At 36.9% G+C, this 24,313-nt stretch overlaps 1 protein-coding gene across 1 annotated transcript; it reads left to right on the top strand.

The window, feature by feature from the left end:
• Positions 1-1,315: 1,315 nt before the first annotated feature.
• Positions 1,316-2,118, top strand: LOC149264534 (uncharacterized). The gene has a single exon (XM_089389867.1). It carries the CDS (start codon positions 1,434-1,436, stop codon positions 1,788-1,790), a length of 357 nt encoding a protein of 118 aa, XP_089245993.1. The 5' UTR covers positions 1,316-1,433; the 3' UTR covers positions 1,791-2,118.
• The last annotated feature ends 22,195 nt before the right edge of the window (positions 2,119-24,313 follow it).

A 24,313-nucleotide genomic window follows, 5' to 3' on the forward strand; every position in this document is an offset into this window, starting at 1 on the left:
ATATTTTTTTTAGGACATAAAGCTATTTCATCCGAACAAATTATTAGATCCATTATTATAGTTTTTGTTTATTATAATATAAATATTTTTTTCCCCGATTTAATATAATTTTTCACATATTTATTGAATTAATAAATAGTTTCAAAAAACTATTTAATAAAAAGTTATTTTTTATATAAATTTATCTAGTAGTTAATATCATTTAAACATTAATATGTAAATTGATTATATATATATATATAGAAGAAATAGCATTAGAACCTTGCAATACAATAAGTATGATTGTGATTTTTTTATGTATAAACAAAGTTAGTACTTCGAAAAACTTTGGTTGATAAATTTAAATTTTACCTCTTAAATAATTTAAATTCTATTTTTAAAAATCTCTGTCAATTTTTAGTTAAAAATAGAGTTGTCTTTAGTGCTGCTTTTTGGAAGCTTTTCTGGTGGGTTGTTCTGGTAAGTTTGATGGGTAAACCCTTGCACAATCCAAGTGCCCTAAATATTTTTTTAGGGTGCTGAATCCATATATAGAATCAAAAAAACAACTTTAAATAACACAAATCAAAATTTCACCTCAAATTTTTTTGCCAAATTCTATCCAAAAAAATCCCACTATAGACAACTCAAAAAAAATGAAAAAAAATATTTCTTCTCCTATTTATAATATATGTTTTTACTCCATTAAATTCAAAAAATTCTCACTACTTCTCAGGTAAGGAGGCTAACGGAAAAAAGCAATACACAAAACCCAATAACATCAACATTAGCGATAATTTAATATTCATTTTGCAAATTAAAATTAAATTAAAATACGTTTTGAGCATTTTTTAAAATAATAAAATAATCCCTCAAATTCCAAATTTAGTTAATTTAATATATTGTCCCACCTGCCTTGCTTTGAACGTCTACAAAGCTATCAACTGCCCCAGATACTGCATCTAAACGTCATCCCCTCCTTGGACAGCTTTGAATTTAAAACCCTAAAACTTTATTGCTGGCATCAAATTACGCAGCTGAATTTTGATTTTTACGATGCCAGTTTGAATTTTTAGATCTATAAACATTTATATCCTGGATGCCTGTGCTCAGGATACATGATTTTATACGTATTGTATTGCGTTATACCTAAAGAAAACTCAAATAACACGTCTAGGTTATTTAATGATTTTGAAAGTAGTGGAAACGCCATGAGAGACCTGAAAATTGTCGGGACTCGCGATGCAAAATCTGTTTTTTTCCGGATGTCCAAATCCAAGTTTGCGCGTGATAAATTTAATAATGCCCTCCACTGAAGACCCAGTTGTCAGAAAACTGCCCATATAAACACTGTGCCGCACAATGATCTGCTCCAGAATATGATCCTCGGCAGGCTCTGGCTCTGAGTACTTATTGATGAGCTGCTAGGTATTTTGAGGACAGAGGTTCCAGCCATGAAGGCTGCCACTGCATATCATTCTTCTCCACCCTATGCCCTTATCCTGCTAGCTGTAGTGACCATGATCCTTGTGTTTCCATCTTGGTATGCAGAGCAGAGCAGTTTATTGGAGATTGCGAGCGAAATAAGTCCAGTCATGGTGATGGTAGCGCCCGTGGTGTTGATTTTTGTCATAAGGTGGCTGTCGTCCTCCAATAACGACCGCGTTGCTGCATTCTTTGGTGGCGGCGGGGATCCCTCCTCCATCCATAGGGCATGGGGATCTCCTGTTGGTGTGGCTGTTGTGCTTTTCATTGTCATTCTCATGATCTGGTACCAGTCGTCGGGAAGCGACGAAGAATCAGAGGAATAATTCTAATAACTTCACAGCTAGATATTTTCCGGTGTGTTCTCAGTTTTTTTAGCTTACAAGAAATTCTGTTTGGAGCAGTTGAAGAAATTGTGTTTGGAGCAGTTGAGGAACTTGTGCTAGGAGCCTAGCCGTTTGTGTTTGGAGCAGTTGAAGAACTTAGCCGTTTGTGTTTGGAGCAGTTGAAGAACTTGTGCTAGGAGCGGCTCTTAAGTCAGTATGGTCTTGTTTTAGATTAGACACTAAATTTGTGGAAATCAAACCTCTCCACATAACTGTATGACCACTTCATAACTTTCTTATATATATCAAGATTGGAAAATTCTTCTCCTGTACTGTATTCTGTGTAAATATTTCATTGTTAAAACAAACAATATTATTTTGATGATGATTTTGAGTAGACATTATTTTGATGGTGATTTTGAGTGGGTTTAATGGATAAGAATGATTTTTTAACTAACAATATTATTCAAATAATGTTATTTTGATGATGGTGATTTTGAGTGGGATATTATTTTGATGGTAATTTTGAAGAGGTTTAAAGGGTAGGAATGATTTTTTTTATTGGTCCAAAAGTTACATGTGCGGGAGGAATGAATTTCTATTAATTACATCGATTTTAAATTTAAAATTGTTTCCCAAAGGTTAAGATTGATTTCAATCATGTTTATCAGATTTAAAAATGTTTTTATATTTGACTTCGTTGGTCAAATATAGCCCTTAGTTGGTCAATTTAGCCGTTACTTGGTCAAATATAGCCGTTGGAGGTTCTGCTACTATTTAACATGCAACCTAGATCTTATTCTTCAACTTGTCTTGACGATAAATTGGTTTGAAACGCGTGGACAGTGATATTATGTGATTTACGCAACTTTTTTTTGTTATTTTTTAGTTTAATTAAATTATATTTAAGCTAAGCCACAAGTACTAGCTACCATATAACCCTTATTTGTAATAATTTACACATTAAAAACACATAACATTTTAGGCATTTAAATATATATATACCTCTTTCCTACCCTACAATCTACCTTTTCCATAATATCATCGCAACAAAATCCCACCGAGCTCTACATTTTAAATAGTTGAATGAAAAAATTTGGTGTAAACATTAGAGGTTTACATCCACAAAAATACTTATTCATAAATTAAATACTTATTCATAAATTAAAATGGGGTTAGAGGAAAGAATTGTGATAAAGTTTTATATGGATGTGTTGTTGTTTGTGTGATTAAATAAATAGATATAATGTTCTTTTAACTTTAAATGGAGGGAATGGTATGAAAAATTTTGGTGTAAACATTAGAAGTTTACATTAACAAAAATACTTATTCATAAATTAAAATGGGGTTAGAGAAAAGAATTGTGATAAAGTTTTATATGGATGTGTTGTTATATGTGTGATTAAATAAATAAATAAATATAATGTTCATTTAATTTTAGATTCATGGAATAGTATGGAAAGAGTTAAATGAGTCATGATTTTGGATAATGGTATTGGGTTGTGATATTACATGAAATAAAGTCTATAAATATTTTAGGGGTTTTTATTTTTATAAATATTTTAAGAGTTTTCATTTTTAGGATGGAAACGAGGGAATTGGTGAAAATAGAAAATGAGTGGGTGAGAAGTCTCACTTATAGTTGAGTTAAAAATAATTAACTTTACTAATCCTTTCCCGAAAGATTTTTCCATTGTTGGTTTTTCACTTGAATTTAATGTATTGTTGGTAACTATTATCATTTACATAACTTTAAGTGGTGAACCTTCGGCTCCCGCTCTGCAACTTGTGAGATCCGCTTTCTACAGGACCTGAAGACTGCGAGTGCGCTCGCTCTCTGCGAATACTGATCCCTGCAGGCGTGTCCGCCGAGGGCTTCACTCCAATCTGCGGCCGATTTGGTTGGATCTGCTAGCCCTTCATGGAGGAGCTGACTCCCCCCAGGGGTCTTCCTCACCTCCTCCACCTTCCATTGCTGAGGCCTTCAGATCCTTGCTGGCCTCTCTGCCCAAGAAGAAATGCGGGGAAGCTACTAAGTTCGTGAAAAAGCTAGAAGATATCCCTGAGATCGCCCTTCAGCCTGAAGGTCCGATTCAGGTAGCCTTATCCCTGGCAGGTCGTGCTCTAGTCGGTCAGTTTACAGGTCTTTGGCCTTCCCCGAAATCAACGGAGAATTGGGTTGCTAGGAACTTGGCTCCTCTGATAAAGAACAAGGTAACCTCTTACTTCCTCAAAAGGGGATACTTCTTATTTGAATTTTCTGAAAAAGAGGACAAGGATCTCATTTTCAGGAATGGTCCCTACTTCATGGGCCCTCAAGGTCTGTATCTAAATAAATGGACGCCAGACTTCAAAACGGCGGTGGATGTGCCTTCTACGGTCCCGGTGTGGGTAAGACTCCCTAATCTTCCCATTCACTGCTAGAACTGGGACTCTTTGAAACATATAGGAAACACTCTTGGGAAATTTATAGACAAGGCCAATAGCAAAGATCAGTACGATTGTGCCAGAATTTGTGTGGAGGTAGATCTGGAGGTCGGGCTACCAGAAGCCATCAAAATAATTGTAGGTCCCTGGACGCATGTTCAGAAATTGGACTATGAACAGCTGCTGTTTAAATGCTAGAAGTGTCACGTCTATGGACACTTCACTAGAGACTACCCGTCCAAAGGGGTAGAAGAAAAAGGGAAGGAAGAAGGATGGAATCAAGCAAAGTGATCCAAAACCTCACTCAGGAAGAATGCAAATGCAAATGCTAGAGCTACCCAAGTGGGCCCTGCTCAGAAACCACCCATGGAAAGTCAAGGGAAAAAATTTGAGATCCTTGGATCTGAAATCATGAACACACAGGAGATAGAAATCCCGAAGGAGATCTCTCCATCTAAATCCAAAAGTGTACCAGAGAGATCCAAAGGGAGGATGTCAGAAGAAGAAGAGGAAACCTAAGAGTCCAAGGAATCGGAGGAAGAAGGGGAAATAGGAGAATCACAGTATACCCCTAGAAGATCTATAATAGGGCACATGTCAGCAAAGGAAAAAAGAGACCAAGAAACATATAAAGACAAGTTTAAGGGCAGCCAGCCAACACTAGAGAAACTCCTAGCAAAAACCCCGAAGATGAAGAGGATCCAAGCCCAGAGCTCCAAAGGAGCTCACCACAGCAAAAGTAAATGATGAAGATAGTCTCCTAGAATTGTAGGGGAATGGGCACCAAAGCTAAGGAAGAAGCAATGAATAGTTTAATAAGACTGGAAGCCCCAGACATTCTTCTCACCCAGGAGACTAAATTGGAGGATTCAGTCTTCCTCTAGGCAACAAAAATTTTTGGAAGAAAGACGGAGTGCAAGCAACCTCTGCCCGTGGAGCATCGGGAGGACTTGGGTCGCTCTGGAATCCAAAAAAGTTCTCTTTAATCTCTGAGTCCCTGAACACTCATTGGATATTGTCAAAAATGCATCACTTAGAATCTAAGGAAATTATTTTCCTGTTCAATGTATATGCTCCTAACAATGCAGGTGAGAAAAAATTATGCTGGGACTCCATCAAAAACTTAGCAGATCTAGAAAATCTAGAGAATATAATCATAGCCAGAGATCTCAACCTCACCCTCCTCTCGTTAGAAAAAAGAGGAGGCAGTATCGTCAGGGATCCGTCAAGAGAATTAGTGGAAGATCTCATGAAAGATTGGGATCTGATAGACATTAAGCCAACTACTGGAAAGTTCACGTGGTCATACAAGAGAGTTGGCCTGGGCCACATAGCGGTAAGACTTGATAGATTTTTGGTGCAAAGCTCCTTCCTACTTCTTGGACTAGAAGCTAGAATGCACATTCTTCACAGTAGTATATCAAATCAAAATCCCATTAGCCTTGAGCTGCTGACTCCCAAGGATCTGGGGCCTATTCCTTTTAGATTCAGCTCTCTCTGGAGCAAAGAGACAGACTTCATGGAAAAGGTCCAATATTGCTAGAAAGACCCAGTAAAGGGATCCGCCTTCTTTGTTTGGGAGGAAAAACTTAGAAGGGTTAAAGCCATGCTAAAAAACTAGGCTAAGACCCTACCCAACCCTGCTGCGAAAAAGAAAAAAATTCAAATCGCCCTAGAAAGCCAACATCTCCATCTTGAAGCTCTTGAAATCACTAAGGATGAGTTGGAAAAGGAGGCAAAGCTTCAGCAAAGTTTCCATAAGGCCTGTCTGGTAGAAGAAGAATATTGGAGGCTCAAGTCCAGAAGTCTTTGGCTCAAATCTGGCGATAGAAACTCCTCCTTTTTTCATAAACAAGCCCAAGCCAGGAAAGGCTGAAACTCCATCACGGAAATAAAAGAAGAAAACTGCGTTCTGAAGGACTTTACAAGCATAAAAAAGGCAGCCTCAGAACACTTTGCGAAGCTATACATGGAAGATATAGGAGTTGAGAAAAACGACATTTTGTTGGACGCTGTCCCTAGCCTTATCACCTCCAAGATGAACCAGACACTTGAAAGCAAAATCTCGCAAAAGGATGTCAAGGACGCCCTTTTCGCAATGGATCCCGACAAAGCTCCGGGACCGGACGGTTTTACACCTAGATTTCTCCAAACCTATTGGAAGATTGTTGAGAAGGAGTTCTTCAAAATGATCCAGAAGTCCCAAGACTGTCAGAAGATTGGAGGCTGCACAAATTCAGCCTTCCTTGCCCTCATTCCCAAAGAGAAAGGAGCAAACTCTTTTAGCAAATTTCACCCAATTTTCTTATGCAATATTGGGTACAAAGTGATAACCAAAGTGATAGCTGACAGGTTGAAAAGAATTCTCCCCAAAATTATCCCGGATAATCAAGGTGGATTTAGTCATGGCAGGCAGCTGGTGGATAATTTCATGGTGGTTCAAGAGGTGATTCATTCCAGCCTACACTGAAAGGAAAAAGGTATGGTTATTAAATTAGATCTTGCAAATGCTTTTGATCGTGTTAGACATACGTTTTTGTTTGATGTGTTGCACAAACTAGGGTTCGGGCATAATTTCATCAAGTGGATCAGAGCTTGTATTTCGGAGCCTTGGATTACCCCTCCTGGTGAATGGTAGGGCTGTTGAATTTTTCAAAGCCTCTAGAGGGCTGAGGCAGGGGTGCCCCCTTTCACCCCTCCTATTCATCCTTCAAGCCTCTGTCCTCAGCTTTTATCTTGAAGAAAAGCAGCAATACCAAGATATCGCTGGTCTGTGCATAGCAAGAGGGGTAAAAAACATCAATCACGTCCTCTTTGCTGATGATACACTACTGCTGGGGGTTGCTTCTCCTCATTCAGCTATCAAATTCAAACAAGTTCTGGATGACTACTGTAAGATCTCAGGCAGCGTATTAAACAGTGGTAAATTCCATATATACTGTTGGAACATTCTTGCTTCAACTGCAAGCTCCATTGCCAGATGCCTTGGATTTGCAGCCTCAACTTCCTGGTCCTCATTTAAATATCTTGGTCTGCCCATCTTTCACAAGAGGGCCTTGAGCAAAGACTGGTATCCTCAGTTAGACAAATTCAAAGCAAAAATGCAAGCCTGGGGATCCTCTTGGCTCAACATTGCCAGAAAATCAGTGCTCATTAAAGCAGTGCTCAGTAGCCTTCCGATATTCAAATTCTTTGTCCTCCTAGCACCTGTGGGAATCATCAAAAAGATGGAGGAGCTGATCAGACAGTTTTTCTGGAAAGGAGGCAAACAAAATGAGAAGAGAATTTCCCTAGTCAATTGGGAAATAGTCACCAGACCAATTCATGAGGGAGGACTGAACTTCAAAGATCTTAGAGCTCAAAATCTAGCCATGGGAGCCAAATTGATTTGGAAAATCATAGCTCCTAATCCAGGTTGGGTACAGGTTGCATTGTGGAGGAAATACTTTAGAGGAACGAGACTTAGATGCCTGGATCAGCCCAAAAATCAACTCAGAACTCCTTTCAGCATGTTCATCAACAGAATTGGCTCGCTGATAAGAAATCACTCCTTCTGGATACCAGGAAATGGAAAACGTATCCATCTGTGGAATGACAGTATCCTGAACAGACCTCCGTTGGCAGATTCTAGAGATATGACGGAGTTGAAACGTTGGATGTATGAAGTGAGTATCAACACATTGTTGGACCTCTCAAATTGGAAGGAGGATGCTTGGACAGGTTGGAAACAGCTCCCAGTTCCTCCTACCTTGCATTAAGAGCTGGCAACGCTCACCAAAAACTTACAAGGTTGGCTTCTATACATGTGCGCAGGCATGACATGAGAGGTTGGGGCGCAAATTGGGCAAGCTACACGGTAGCTCAGGGATATGTTAAATGCCTAGAGCGACCCCACATGCCTCCCAACCCTGCCCCCTGTGTAGGCATATGGAAAATCCCTTCAATCCCAAAAGTTGACCACTTATGTTGGCTTCTCTGCCATCAAAAAATTCTCACTGAAGACAAGCTTCAGAAAAGGGGCATCTATGGGCCTTCTAGATGCATGCTTTGCAAGGAAAACTCAGAATCCGCCTTCCATCTCATGATCGAGTGCAAATTCGCAGCCTCCATATGGCAGAAGCTTCTTGCTGCTTGGAAATACAAGTTCATCTTCCCCTCCTCAGTTCCGAATCTGTTCGTGAACTAGATGGCCAGATATCCAGGCCCATTTCAAAAAAATAAAACAATAAGGACAGTGTGGAGTGCTCTACCTAAATTCATTAGTTGGAAAGTTTGGCTGGAAAGGAACAGAAGGATTTTCCAGAACAAGGAACATGACTATAGAATAGTTTCCAACTCAGTGAAAAGTCAGCTAGTCGAGTGGCTGGAAGACAAAGGAGATGATTCAAATCTAAGCCAACAGGACAGAGATTTGGGAACTACCCTCAATTTCAAGTTTCAAAATTCGAACAGCTCTCCTCCAACCCTCAAAGAATGGAAAATTAGGAAAAACAAAGAAGATTTTCAGTCCTGGTTGTCCAATCAACCACTTCCCTCTCTCTTCTTTGATGGGGCATCCAAAGGGAATCAAGGAATTGTTGGAGCTGGAGGGCTCATCATTAACCCAATTGACAAATCTTCGCATAGATTTGCTTGGGGATTAGGCCATTCCTCAAGCATACAAGCTGAAGCGATGGCCCTTTTTCAAGGAATCAAACTCCTCAAAGAGCTGGGCCTTGAGGAGGCAAATGTCTTTGGAGACTCCCAGGTTATCATTAAAGCAGTGGCAATCCAGCGGACCTGCAGTTAGCAGGGATAATTACAAGGATCAAAGGCATGTCAAAGTCCCAAAATCTGAATTACTTCCATGTTTTGAGAACAAATAACAAAGAAGCAGACACTAAGGCAAACAAGGCAGTCCAATTAGGTGCCGATACTATTCTCAGAGATAAGGAAACCCTTTGGGAACCAATCCCCTAAAGAGTCATGTTTTATTGCATTCTTTTGCATCAGTTTGTTTGTATCTTTCAGCGCGGGAAATTAGCAGCAGAAGTGCATTATATTAAATGTAAAAAGAGGAACCTAATAAGAGTAGGCATTATATTCCTCTTGTTGGAAATTTATGCAGAAATCTGCTCCTCCTTTTGTAACCGGATTTGTGGCTTTTAGCCAATCAATTAATGAAATCCCATAACTGTTCTTGTAAACAAAAAACTATTATCATTTACTTTTATTCAAGTTTATTTTGTCTTTTATTGTTTTATTATTAATGACTAGTATCAAAGCTATAAGTCCTTGTTGTAAATGGTGTAAGTTGAATTTCTTAAGAAGTATTGAGACAATTGCAATGAGTGATTTGGAGAAGTTAAATGTGGCCAATTTTTCCCTATGGAAATTATAGATAGAGAATATATTGATTTTCAATGATTAATATTTATCTATTTATGGAGTGGTAAAAAAACCCTTATTCATGATGGATTAAGCCTGGAAGAGGCACTCACTAGCCTAGTATGGTAGAGATGTAATATTTTGTTTAACATGGTGTCTCGATCAAAATAAAGCTAAAAATAAATTAAAAACATAAAATTGATGATTATATTTATAATTACAATTATAATTAATGATTAAACCAATCTAGATCCATCTTAACTCCAGATCTACCAAGCTCGGAGAGGGATCAAATCTCTTGAGATAAGAAGTGTTTGGTAGATCCAGCGTTAAGATGGATCTAGGCTAGTTTAATTATTAATTGTAATTGTAATTATAAATATAATTAATAATTTTATGTTTTTATTTTTTTTTTATGAATCAAAATGTTAAATAGGACATTACAACATCTCTACTATATTGGGTTGGAGAACACCTCTCGGCGCAATCAAAGAATGTCTACTTCAATGTGGCTAGTGAAAATATGGTAGAAGCACTATGGAAAAAGCTACATGGTCTGTATGAGAAAAACACTATGTCAAACAAAGTTTTCTTGATGAAGAAGCTATATAATCTCAAGATAAAGGATGGTAGTGCTTCAGTTGCAAAGAATATAAATCAATTTAATACTATGTAAAAATTATTTTAGATGATGAAATTAGAACCATCATACTCATGTGATCGATGCTTAACAAGTCAGATAATTTGATGGTAACTATGAACACTTAAGCATTTGTAGGGACCTTGATGTTTAATGACATTAGTAACAATTTAATGAATCATTGACGATTTGTGATGCAAATAAATTGCAAAAAACTAGGGAGGAGAAGCTCTAGCCTTAACTGATCATGGCAGACATATAGAACATAATAGACAGATATGTTCAATATCAAGAGGTAGATTGAAATCAAGAAAAGGAAAACGTGTTTTCATTATGAAACTAGGACATAAGAAAATAGATTGATGGGTCTAGAAGAAAGAATAGAAGGAACAAATATTCACCAACACAAATAAAAAATCTAGCAGCACAAATGAAGGTGAGACAAATAATGTAGTTTAAAAAGGTGATGTTTTGTTTATTGTTCTAGTAGAAGAGTCATGCTTATATACTTCGAGTAATAACATTGGTTGGATACTTGAGTTTAGATCATCTCATGATGTAATTCCATGCAAAAACAATTTTGTTACATATGAAGTTGATGATTATGGTAGAGTACATTGGGGAAATAATTATCTTTGTAATATTATTGGAATGGGTTATGTATGAATCAAGATGAAGGATAGATAGGATATCTTGCTAAAATTGGTTAGGCATGTTCCAGAGATGCATATGATCTTGCTCTCTTTGGGACAATTAGATGATTAAGGCTACTGCACAAGCTTTGGAAAGGTGGCTAGAAAATTAGTAAAGGGTCATTGGTCTTGGTTAGAGGATTCGGGATAGGAACCTTTTACATTGAAGGAAATTAAAGAAATACTATATGTGGTTGTTGTTTCAAAATAAGGAAACTCAATGGATTTATGGCATAAGTGTTAGGGCCACATGAGCAAAAAATGATAAAGTCTCCTTGTTAGCAAAAATCCACTTCTAGGTTTGAAATCCTATAAACCTAATATTTGTGAGGATTATATATATATGGTAGGTAATGAAGAGTTTCATTTAATAGATGTGGCTATGAAAGAAAAATCGATATATTAGAGTTGATACACTTTGATGTGTGTGGGCCAATGAATGTTAAGTCTTTATTAGGAGCCTAATATTTTGTCACATTCATAGATGATTCATCCAAAAGGTTTGGACCTACCCCATGAAAAGCAAAGGTGAGGTGTTTAAAATATTTCAAAACTTTCATGATGTTGTAACTTGTTGAAAAAGATACTAATATATTGCTCAAGTGTTTGAGGAAAGATGATGGTCGAGGGTATTTCTCCAATATATTCAACTATTATTAGAATAGGATTAATATAAAACATGAGAATATTGTCCCTGGTACTCAACAAAATGGTACCGTAGAAAGTATGAATTGCATTTTCATGGAGAAAGTGAGGAGTATGTTGTCAAATTATGGATTGGAAAAGGGCAGTTGCATGAAGATGATGGCCTCAAAAGTGGAAATGGGGCCATCAGGAATACATGTGCATTCCCAAGAACATACACCTTCATGAGTGTCCAGGCTCAGCAAAGCCTCAAGCTACCAACCAAGATGCTATCCAGGTTGCTAACTGTACATGGCTTGAAATCAAACATGTGTTCTTAGGAATGAACATGTGCTCTAGGAAAATGCACATTCTCCTAATAATATTTTTTATTTATGTATCAATTGCCCCATTTTTAACCATAATGGGATCGTGCAACATGTTTTTGGGAGATATTGAACAAAATTGTTGATTGTTGAACAACCTCCAGTGCAAAACCAACACCATACCTCTTATTTGGCATCCAGATAAGCATTGAAATGGTTTTTTTTTTTTTTTGGGGGGGGGGGGGGGGGGGGTGGTGGGGGAGATTTTTTTATTTTTATTTTTAAGTCTAGTTTAAAATTGGAAAAAAAAACACCCTAAATAATACCCTAAACATAGTAATTATATTGAATTATAGGGAAATTGGTTAATATGGAACCTAATCAAAACCCAAACCGACCATCACCAAACAAAAATTTAAAACAGCCAAACCCAAACCAAGAACCAAGAAATCCAAATGATGAAATTGATGCATCCTTAGCTACATTGAGTTCATTGATACAGAATCTCCAAAACACTAGAGAGACACCTTGAATATCTCTTGTAAGGTCATTAAACTCAATTGTATCATCCATCTCCAGTGCCCAAAGCTAATTAACTAATATTTCTGATTACAGGACTAGAATGTATGAACACAATAGGATCGTTCTAAATAAATACCAAATCAAAGACCTCAACATTGCTAAACAAGATTTGATGTCTTTGTTTGTTGACCCAAGAGATATCAACCATCAATCAACAAAAAATGTGTTTATATGGATTTGAGCACCTACCAACCATTTTAGATTGTTGGATGGATAGGTGGCTTATGATATTTGATAAACCTCCTTGTAATAATAAGGGGGTACCTAGCCCCAAGGGATAGCTCAATTGGTCGAGTTCCCGTTGCTAAGTACTTTCCCAGTTGGGAGGTCACGGGGTCAAATCTCCTCGACACCCTCGGGGTTAGGCCTGTTAAGATTGGGCGATGGGCAGATCCCTTTGGGTGGATCTACCCCGATATTTACCGTGGATGTTGCGACCACTCAGTGATCGTGAACCACAACTTAAAAAAAAAATAAGGGGGTACCTTTATACTTCTTAAGGAATTTATGGGCAGAGTTTCAACTAAGACTCTATTTCAACTACTTTGACATGGGTGAATTATAGGGGATGGGTCGTGGGTCTACACAAGATAGACAAAAATTTAGGTGCAACCTAACACTAGGTACTCATCCACCTAGGTAAAGGCATAACCTCCATACCTAGCATATTGTAGTAATGTATAGCATTTTTTAGACCTAAGCGATTCTAGTTGCATTAACTCACAGGCTAGTGAAGCATGGCTGCTTAGTGGCATCATTTCCTGAGGATCCACTAGAAACTAATGTTGTAGGTACATACTTTGCAATAGGGATTTAATAATAGAGGCCACATGGAGGCTCACATGAGCTTCATGGATGTACCAGCTATAGGAAGACTTGTTATTTCCATATGGAGAGCAATAAGCAACATAGATTTATGGAGGAGGTTATTATATTGACCATCATTACATTCTTTATTTTAGATTTTATTGTGTGTTTTATTTATCTATCTAATTATGTGTCGTTTGCATTTTTTATGCCTTGATAGCCAACCCCCCCCAACCACCCCAACCTATTGATGCATCGGTGCCAACTTCAGCCACTGGTGGTGCAGTTGATGCCACCTACTCATTTGGCATATCACACAGTCAGATATGGTGAATTAAAACTATCCCTCCTTTCAAAAATATTTATATGTTATTAGTCCATAATATAGATTTTTTTAGTCTAAGTATAATTGTAGTGTTCATTTAATGTTTTTACAAATTATGGTGACACAATGGGAGGATTTAGGAGCAACTAGGGTGACCATATGTTCCCCTTTCCAGAAATCACATGTCAAATTATATTTTGTTTGAGTTTTTATTTCATTATCTTATTTTGGTTTACTAATTGAAATATTATAAATGTGTATGCAGGTTCCTCCATTTTCTCAGTTCTCCACTCTTACCCCTCCACATCATTCACCACCATCTATTTTTTTCCCACTAGCTTCCACTATTATCATCGCGTTGCCTCAATGTTTGGTATCAAAATTACCTTAATGGTGGAACTTCCTTCATTAGTACAACCCATGGATTTTGGTCATCACCCACCTCCACCATCTTCTCCATCCTATCAGCCCACAAAAGCTACATCCATAAACCATCCACTAGCCTTTGGGCAGGTTTTGCAGCCAAGTGCTTCACCTATGGGTGAATCTCCATCATTAGGCAAGCCATTCATAGTGAGATCATTCATTGATGATTTTTTTCATTATGATGAATTGAATTTATTCTAGGAATTTTTTGTTTAAATTCTATGTTCTTACTCTAATAACTATTGTAGGGTGGTATTGCTAGGATGTTAGGGATATAGAAGAGGATGATACTCCTACAACTAATTATAGCCTCTTTTGTGAGTTTTCTAGGCTTGAATTACAAAGCATTAGTTTGTAAGTGTGTAATTTATTATGGAAAAAAATTTAATGAGAATTTTGTTTCTTTATGCAATCCTAGAGAGACGAAGCACACCACAAAAAAAAGGGTCCATCTTCTTGTAAAAGGATAAATATCTACTTATGAGATCCAAATAATGGTGTCGAGGGTGGAATTGGTTAAACCATTTTGTATATACAACGTCATATGTTATACGATCATGTTTGGACATTAGATTTCATATATATATTAGAGTCATTTTCTATATAGGTCACCATGTGCCATACTTCTATGTTTATGCATGAGGTGTTATTTTGTATATTGGGCATACCATGCCATTTTGTTAAAAAATTATTTTGAGAAAATTTTGAGTGAGTACATTTGTGTGTGTGTGTGTTTGTGTTTCATGGGATGTGTTCTACGAATTGAAGTGTTTGTTTATTTGATGTTGAAGTATTAGATTGCTAGGTTGAATTTTCATATGTGAAGTAAGCACTCTAACATGTTGTATTATTAAGAGTGTTTGGATTGGGTTTTTCAAGACATGTTAGCTAGGCATATTCCTAGTGATACATGTAATTGACGATCCCAAACAAATTGCAACAAGCTTTATCCATTAGAGCACACTTCTCCAAGCGTAGCACAAATTTGAAAATCACTTTGTTTCAATAATTTATGTAATGTAAATATGTATTTAATCTTAAAATTCTATATGAAATCACTTAATAATTTCAACCCTATGTTATATCAATTCAACATGAATAATAAATCTTGGAAATTACTTAATCATGAATACAATGCAAGAAGAAAAAATCAAATTTGTAATCACACAATTTTGGATAGAAAGATAATTTATACATATATAGAATAAATGAAATACATGTGAACAAATTTATCAAAAAATTGGTACAATATCTAGCTCTCCAAATTATAGCAAGGTAAAATCATGAAAACCCTAGCCACCATCAAAGATCCACAACAATCTAGCATCAACACCAACAAGTCCTCCCTTGGCTTAAACAAACTTTTATCACATATGTTGTTCATACTAGCATTTTTTTTCTTCCTTAGGGTTCACAAACCTTAGCCATGTTGCATCACACAAGTGCATGGAAAGACAACTCTATTCCTAGTCTCCATATATACTTGTCCATCCTAGGGTTTGTGTACTCAAATTCTTGGCCTTCAACTCTTACATCAACATAAACAACAATGCCTCCATGGAACATCATGAAAGATATAATAACAAACTTGTCTTCTAATAAAGTAATCACACCATGCTCAAGATTTATCTTTCACTAGCTTAACATCCCATAAGAAAAAGGTTTTTAAATAATTCAAGGTGTTAGATCCATTGTTCATGTCTTCTACTAGGTTAGAAAATCTAGTAGTACAACAAGATCCATCATAGTCATCATCATGAATCACACCAACTCCATGTTCTTATCTAGGGTCTACATGCATAACATAAACTATAGCATCACATGAAAAAACCTAAAATTCACACAAAAGAAATCTCTCCATGAAACATATAAGAGATTTGTCTCCCCCACTTTTCTTATTCCAATGTTTTCTCATGCACCCTAATGTCATACTACTAGGGTTTCCTCATGAGCCTAATGTATTTATTTGTACAATACTTCTCTAAGACAATACAATGAATAGAGTAAAATGATGACAAAATATGAAACAACTCTATCCTTCCTTATATATATACAATAGGTGAGGGAGGCTAACATAATAAGGACATAATTCCATAAAAGTGAAACACCCTCCAAGCATGATCCTCCTTGGGATCAACACCCCTCCTCTAAGATGGTGCACTCTCTAACAAGTTGTTAGTCCAAAGCTTCCTCTTCCATGGTTTACTATCCAAGTGTCCTTATGCAAGATGATTCTCCTCTAACTATGTGCCACATGTCCCCAATGTTATTTTCATTTGATTAATAGATTTAGAACCACACTTGAGCACATTAAGAAGCCCCCCATTGTATTGGGAAGCTAAATTATTTTACTAGATGCTTATCTTTTCACATTGCATTACCATTCACATCATAAAAATATATTTTCATGCACTAGATATACTAAGTCAACAACTACCCTAATACATGTAATATAAATACTTGGGGTCGAACATGGGGAGTGTTACACTTGTCATCCCTCCCCTCTAATAGTTGATTCCTTATTATTCTGTCTCAGATATGATTATTAATGTACCACCATAAATAACTTAAGTGATGGGTACTAGAATTGCAGTATATCTAGATCAAAATTTGAGTGTCATGACGTAGGAAATACTTTAAAGACATTGCAATAGAACAATAGCATAAACAAGGTATGAAACCATGAAAAACTTCCTCATTTTTGTGAAATTTCCAAGTTCATATGAGATTTCTATTGAAATTGTACGAGTCCAGTTGGAAAATGGTTCTCTCATGAATAAAGTAATGTGATACATAGAGAAAATACCTAGGAATAGAATTAGTGGATTCTAGGTTAAGAAACCTTGTGAATGGCCAAGAAAATTCTTCATATAGATTGTCTAACATGCATACCTCAATTTTACTAGCATTACTAGATATTTAGAAGTATTCTTCAACAATTTTTTGAGAAGATCATTTCCTAAATTGTGATTACTCAGAAATGCATTGGTCTTTGTAATCTTAAAGACTTGATTTTCCTCTAAGAGTTAAAGCATATTTTTTTAATATACTAGGAGTCAAGGGAATGGGATATTTTATAACTTATTCAAGTTGAATGTGTATTTTTGTACTATCAAATTTGTCAACACACCAAGAAATCAAAGACATTAGCCATGCACCCAACATGTACAATGTCTGAAGTCCAAGCCTTGTTTCTACTCTTTTCTTTTGGGCTAAATTTTAAATACCATTAGTAAGAAATAGACCATTGGAAGTAATGGTCTTGTCTCCCAAGTGTGTTGATAATGTCCCAATAAAATCTCATCTTGTTCTATTTTCCATATTTATTTTGATACTTATTAACAATATTCAATCGGAAAATGAACTAAAATGTATTTAATTGACAAGGGACTTGGTGGATAAAGGATTGCCATTAACTTCAAAGTGAACCCTTCCGATGGATATGGATAATTCAGAAGGATTAAGTGTCTCTTGCATCAAGAGTTTAATGGATGTAGGATGTAGAATGTGAGATATAGGATAGTGTGGAACAAGGTCTCTTGTAACACACATAGACATGGTACTTTTTGAGTGCTTTGAGCTGAAAATTGATTAATGTGGGATGTATGACACAAGAAGGCTGGTGAAAAGGAAGACTTGCAACCTGCATATGTGAAAAATGACTAAGTGTTGTGAATGTTTCAAGTTTTGAAACATGTGAGAAATAAATAGGTAAAATCGAAGACCCATAACCCACATGATGATAAAAAAAGACTAAGTATTTGAAAATAAATCATATTAGTTGAGGTATGGGGTTAAGAAAGAAAAAATTAGCATTGATCAACAAGAGGTTTGAAAATTTGCAAATCTAAGCCTTACCCCCTTCATGGGTTTCTTCATCCCACTAGCTTTTTACACTAGATGAAGAAGGATTTAATCACTCTAAAAAACAAATTCTATATTTTGATTGTATAATGACATAGGGGGTTATTTGGATGCCTATCCCCAAATTCCTAACCAAAATAAAAACTTATTTTGTGATCTTGTGATGGATGATTTTATTTGGCTATCATAGAGTTTCTTTATAGAGCTTGTAACTAGGATGGTGGCCTAGCTATGTTTTATTTAAGTAAGAATGTGTGGTTTGATGTGAGAAATCACACAAGTTCAGGAATCACAACATGCATACATTCTATGGTCTTTACAAATTACCTACTTAAACTATGTGAGAGGGAAACCAAGCATCAAAATGAAGATACTTGAAAATTCATCCTAAAAATGAAAATATGCAAATATGATAAATCCTTACTCTCCTTAACAAAATTCTCTTATGTTTTGTTTTGCAACTTGAACTAAAAGAGTTAAATCCTTTAGCTAACATTGCAAAAACAAATGTTAGATTTTCACATTTGGGATGATTACAATTTGGCCTAATTATATATGTGATTGAAGAAAAACCCAAATAAAGGGAAACAAAATATGAATGCACACATTGGTTGTAGTGCTTATTTGTAGTTAACCTTTATGTTTCTCATGTTTGTTGGGAAAGGAAATATATATATATATATATATATATATATATTCTAATCCACTTCTATAGTTTTATGGTTGTAAAGTGGAGAGCATATGACAATTGTACAAAGCATCTCAAATCCTCAAATTTTTTGGGTTGTATTATACTCTTTCGGGGGGGTGGGGGGGGAATCACGGGGGGGTGGAATACCCCCCTGAATGTTGCGACAGGCACTGCCGAGGGGTGACAGGGGGGTGGCTACCCCCCATGTCGGCAAGTATGCAGGGGGTAGTAGCCCCCCTGTCGGCAAGTATGCAGGGGGTGGTAGCCCCCCTGTCGGCGGGTATGCAGGAGGCGGTAGTGCCCCTGCATGAGGTCCAGGGTAGCACCCCAGGAAAAAAAATTGGACCCTATATTAGGTGGGCAGACCTACCTATGGTTTTGTGCATGGATTTTTCACATGGTTTTGGGCATGATGGTTTACTGTCTATGGTATTTTGTAGATTCGGTCAAGGGAACTACAGTTATGTTCTAATCCAGGGTTTGTGGATTGGGGTTTATGGATACTTCGGCATGTATATATATGTATTGTAACATTGAAAGGAATATAATGAAAAATAAATCTAGTAGTCCCTGTTTTGGGATCCAGGGGAAAATCGCTTTGTATATATATGTTATGTTTTGTGTTCTCACCATTGTTTATTTTCTATTTTTAGAATTCGTATGCAGGTAATTTTTGTACAGGGTTAAAACCTACATTTGGTATCAGAGTTGTTTTGGCTTCAAGGGGATGCCTTTGCTACTGAGGGGTTATTTCTAGGACCTGTGGTAGACCCTTTTCAGTTGGAGATTTGCAGGATTGATTCTTGTGGAGAAATAAGATGGCGAGCAGTGGAAATATAGAGATCAAGAAATTTAATGGTTAGAGTTTTGAGTTGTGGAAACTCAATATGGAGGATCTACTGGTGGATAAATATCAGTGGATCATGGTAGATCCAAGTATTAAACCAACAAAAATGTCAACTGTAGACTTCGCAAAGTTGTATCGGAAGGAAAAGAGCACAATACGGTGTGTGTCTCAGATTCAATATTGTTGAATGTATTAGGGAAAGCTTTGGTGAAGGCTTTGTGGGACAAGTTAGGGACTTTGTACCAATCTAAGTCTCTGGTGAATAAAATGTTCCTATGGAAAAAGTTGTATAACCTGAGGATGAAAGATGGAGACTCGGTGACAAAGCATATGAACGCCTTTAATATTGTGGTAAGATAGTTATTATCTGTTGGTATTAAAATTTTAGATGAATATAGGTGCATCAGTTTGTTGTGTTCTCTACCAAATTTGTGGGATATTCTGGTTGTCGTAATAGATAGCAATGTAACTACATTGTAGTTTGATGAAATAGTCTCATCCTTCTTGTTGGAGGAGATGAGATGGAAAAATATGGAGGGCCAAAATGGTCATGCCTTGTCTGTACAAGGAAGGTCCCAGAATAGAAACAAAAATAAGTCATCGAGTAGGGGATCTAAATCTATAGGGAGATATAAATCTCCAAGAAAAACTGTAAAGGTGTGCTAGAAATGTGGAAAGGAAGGGCACTTCAAAAGGGATTGTAAAACTAAAGCTCCTGAGAAAGGAAAGGGATATGATGATGCTCCTTCTATAGAGGTGAAAACCACCTCAGATGAAGGTGGGGATTTGTACTTGGCTTCTTCTTCAAGTACACATGTAGATCATGAGGCATGGTTGATTGACTCAGGTGCATCCTTTCACTTCACTCCCCATAGAGAGTGGTTCTGCGGGTATGAGAAATATGATGGTTGTGATGTCTTCTTAGGGGATGATAGGAAGGCTAGAATCATTGATCGCAAAAAAGTCAAGTTGAAGTTGCAAGGTTGAAGGATTAGAACACTTCCAGGTGTTCTGCATATTCCTCCATTGGCCAGAAATCTAATTTCTATAAGCGAGTTGGATGATGTAGGTGTAAAAACAGTGTTCAAGAAAGATACCTGCAAGATGGTTTGGGGAGAACTAGTATTGATATAGGGAGTTCAGATTAGAACTTTGTACAAGATTCAAGGTAGCATTTTTATTGATGGGTGCAACATTTATGTGGTTCCTGAAAGTGGAGAAGAAAATCTAGTGGTCTTTGGAGAAAATACCATGCTATGGAATCAAAGGATTGGATATATTGGAGAGAAGGGCCTTCGAATACTTCATGGTAATGGTGTGGTAGAAGGTATGTCTAATAGCTCTCTAGTTTTTTATTTCTTTGAAAATTTTGTATATGGGAAACAAAATCGGGTGAGTTTCCCTTCAAGTGGTAAGAGGGCAAAACAAATATTAGAGCTTGTGCACAGTGATGTGTTTGGACCTGTGCCAGTTCCATCACTGGGAAATTTTGTGTACTATGTATCATTTATAGATGACTTATCAAGGAATACATGGACATATTTCCTCAGGAAGAAATTTGAAGTCTTTGACAGGTTTAAAGAATTTAAGGCTCTGGTGGAAAACCAGTCAAAGAAGAACATAAAGGTGTTGAGGAAAGATAACAGTAGAGAGTTTTGCAAGAAGGAATTTGAAGATTTATGTAAGAAGTGTGGTATAGCATAGCAGAAGACTACTCCATACACACCTGAAAAAAATGGAGTTGCAGAAAGAATAAACAAGACATTGATGGAAAGGGAAAGAAGCATGCTTAGTGGTTTCGCATTAGGACAAGAATTCTGGGCAAAGGCGATGGAGATTGCATGTTATCTGGTCAACATATCACCTTCATCAGTGTTGTAGGATAAGACTCCACAAGAGGTATGGACTGGTAAGAAACCTTATCTTTCACATTTGATGGTATTTGGATGTGATGAATATGTACATGTTCCAAAGGAGAAAAGAACAAAGTTGGATAATAAATATGAAAAGTGCATCTTTATTGGGTATAAGGATGATTTAAAAGGTTATAAGCTTTGGAACCCAGAAACAAGGAAGGTTGTGTACAGCCGAGATATGGTATTTAGAGAGGTGAAACATGTTATTAAACATGAAGTCCTACCAAAGGAACCTAAGACGATAGAGTTTGAGCTAAAGGAGGAAGAATCAGCCTCTACAGCAGAAGAGGAATCAAAAGATGAGGATCCACAAACTCCAGCTATGAGAAGATCAGTTTGAGAAAGAAGGTAGCCAGAAAGGTATAGTCCATCTACTTTCTGCTCAAATTTTTCTTTATCTATTATTGATGATGATCCCAGAACTGTGAGGGAAGCAATAGATTGCAGGGGATGGAAAACTCTGAAAAGAGGCCATGGTTGATGAAATGGAATCTTTGCACAAAAATGGGTCTTGGGATCTGGTGGAGTTGCCAGCTGGAAGGAAACCCATTGGAATCAAATGGGTGTTTAAGAAGAAGATGGATGTAGAAGGAAAGCTAGAGAAATACAAAGCTCGGTTGGTAGCAAAACATTATTCCCAGGGGGCGGAAATTTATTTTGGTGATATTTTTTCCCCTGTTGCCAAGGTAGCTTCTATTAGATTACTTTTATCTGTTGTTGTTGCTTTTTATTTTGAGGTAAAACAGATGGATGTGAAGACAAAATTTCTTCACAGGGATCTGGAAGAAGAGATCTACATGAAGCAACCTGAAGGCTCTGCGATGAAGGGTAAGAAATAACTGGTATGGAAGTTAAAAAAGTCTTTGCATGGGCTAAAATAGCCACCAAGGATGTGGTGTCAGAAATTTGATACATTTATACGAGGACTTGGCTTCACCAGAAGCAAAGAATATCACTATGTTTATTTTAAATTAATTGGTGACCTTGTTATTTATCTGGTCTTGTATGTGGATGACATGTTTCTGGTTGGAAATGACAAAGAAATTATCCAGGATTTGAAGACCCAATTGTCATCCAAATTCGACATGAAATATCTTGGTGCTGAAAACTACATTTTGGGTATGGAAACTAAATGAAATCAGGAAAAGAGGAAGCTTTGGTTAAACCATAGGAAGTATGTTGAGACAATATTGCACAGGTTTAATATGTGGGATAGTAAACAGGTGAAGGTTCCTATTCCTATAGGTGTAAATTTATATGTTGAACAGTGTCCCAAGGCGCAAGAAGAGGAAGAGGACATGTCTCGTGTTCCATATGCAAGTGCAGTCGGTAGCTTGATGTATGCAATGGTTTGTACTAGACTAGACATTACACATGCAGTGGGAGTATTGAGCAAGTTTATGTCAAAACCAAGGAAGGAGAATCAGACAGCAGTGAAGCGAGGTTTTATGTATTTGTGTGGCACTAGTGGTTATGTTTTGTGCTACCAAGGAAGACCAAGATTGGACAGAGTTTTGGACATCCATGGCTTTTTTGATGCAAATTGGGCTGGAGATCTAGATCAGAGAAGATCTATGAGTGGATATGTGTTTAACCTATTTGTATGTGCAATTAGTTGGACGAGTAAGAGACAGTCTATAGTGGCACTTTCAACCACAGAGGCAGAATACATGGCAGCCACTCATGCAAGGAAGGAAGTAGTTTGGCTACATAGATTGTGTTCAAGTATGGGGTTAGTACAACGAGTTATAAGGATATACTGTGATAGCCAAAGTGCAATTTTCTTGGCAAAGAACCCTACTTATCATTCAAAGGCAAATCACATCGATGTTCAATATCACTTTGTGAGGGATATGGTTGAAGACAAAAATGTGTTGCTGGTAAAGGTGGACATTTTGAAGAATACTACAGATTCATTGAAAAAGTCTATGTACATTGAGAAGTTCTCTTGGTGTAGAGAAACAATGGGTGTTGTAGGGTTGGATAAATGACTAAGCTCTCATGTGGCCCCCTATGGAAATAAAACAACAAGTGGGAGAATGTTGGGTTGTGTTATATTATTTCCACGACTATCCCATGCGCGGGGGGCGGAAGCCCTCCCTATACGTTTCATCAGGCATTGCCAAGGGGTATGTAGGGGGGCGATAGACCCCCTACACAGGGTTTAGGGCAGTGCCCCAAGAAACATATTTTGGACCCTATATTAGGTGGGTGGACCTACCTATGGTTTTGTGCATGGATTTCGCACATGGTTTTGGGCATGATGGTTTAATATCCATGGTATTTTGTAGGTCCGGTCAAGGTAACTATGGTTATGTCCTAATCCAGGGTTAATGGAGTGGGGTTTATGGATGCTTCGACATGTATATATATGTATTGTAAAATTGAAAGGAATGTAATGAAAAATCAATCTAGTAGTCCCGATTTTGGTATCCAGGGGAAAATCTCCATGTATATATGTTTTATGCTTTATGCTCTCATCATTGTTTATTTTCGATTTTTAGAATTCGCATGCAGGTAATTTCTGTACAGGGTTAAAACCTACAAAATCCAGAATTTGTCTTTTTGAAAAAAATAAACTTAATATACAAGACGGTGCACCCACATGTTGAAGCAAGAGTAAGTAACATAGGTTGAGAAGTCCATATAAAGTGAAGAAATATATTTGAAACATGTAGAATTAAAAAATAAAATTTAAAGAACTTGCATAAGGGAAAACTATAAAGCTCACATAATATTGCGTGATTGTTTCTTTGAAAGTCGTGCAAGTCTATTAGCAAATAGAATTTGGAAATCCACATGAAAAAAAAGGATAAAAATTATTTATAAGGCATAGTGAGGCTAGTTTCAACACCCACACAGCAAATTTGGTTAGTAGTGAGAGCCCTAGAACCAATCAAAATGGTGAATTGGATGAATTAAAATCTAAAGAAGTTTCCAATATATTGGAGATTTAAGTAGCTAGAATGAGTCAAATCCTTTCAAGTAA

The sequence above is a fragment of the Pinus tabuliformis genome, chromosome 6 (assembly GCF_031772625.1).
Source record: "Pinus tabuliformis cultivar Carrire ecotype Pingquan chromosome 6, CPIR1, whole genome shotgun sequence".
Lineage (NCBI taxonomy): Eukaryota > Viridiplantae > Streptophyta > Pinopsida > Pinales > Pinaceae > Pinus > Pinus tabuliformis.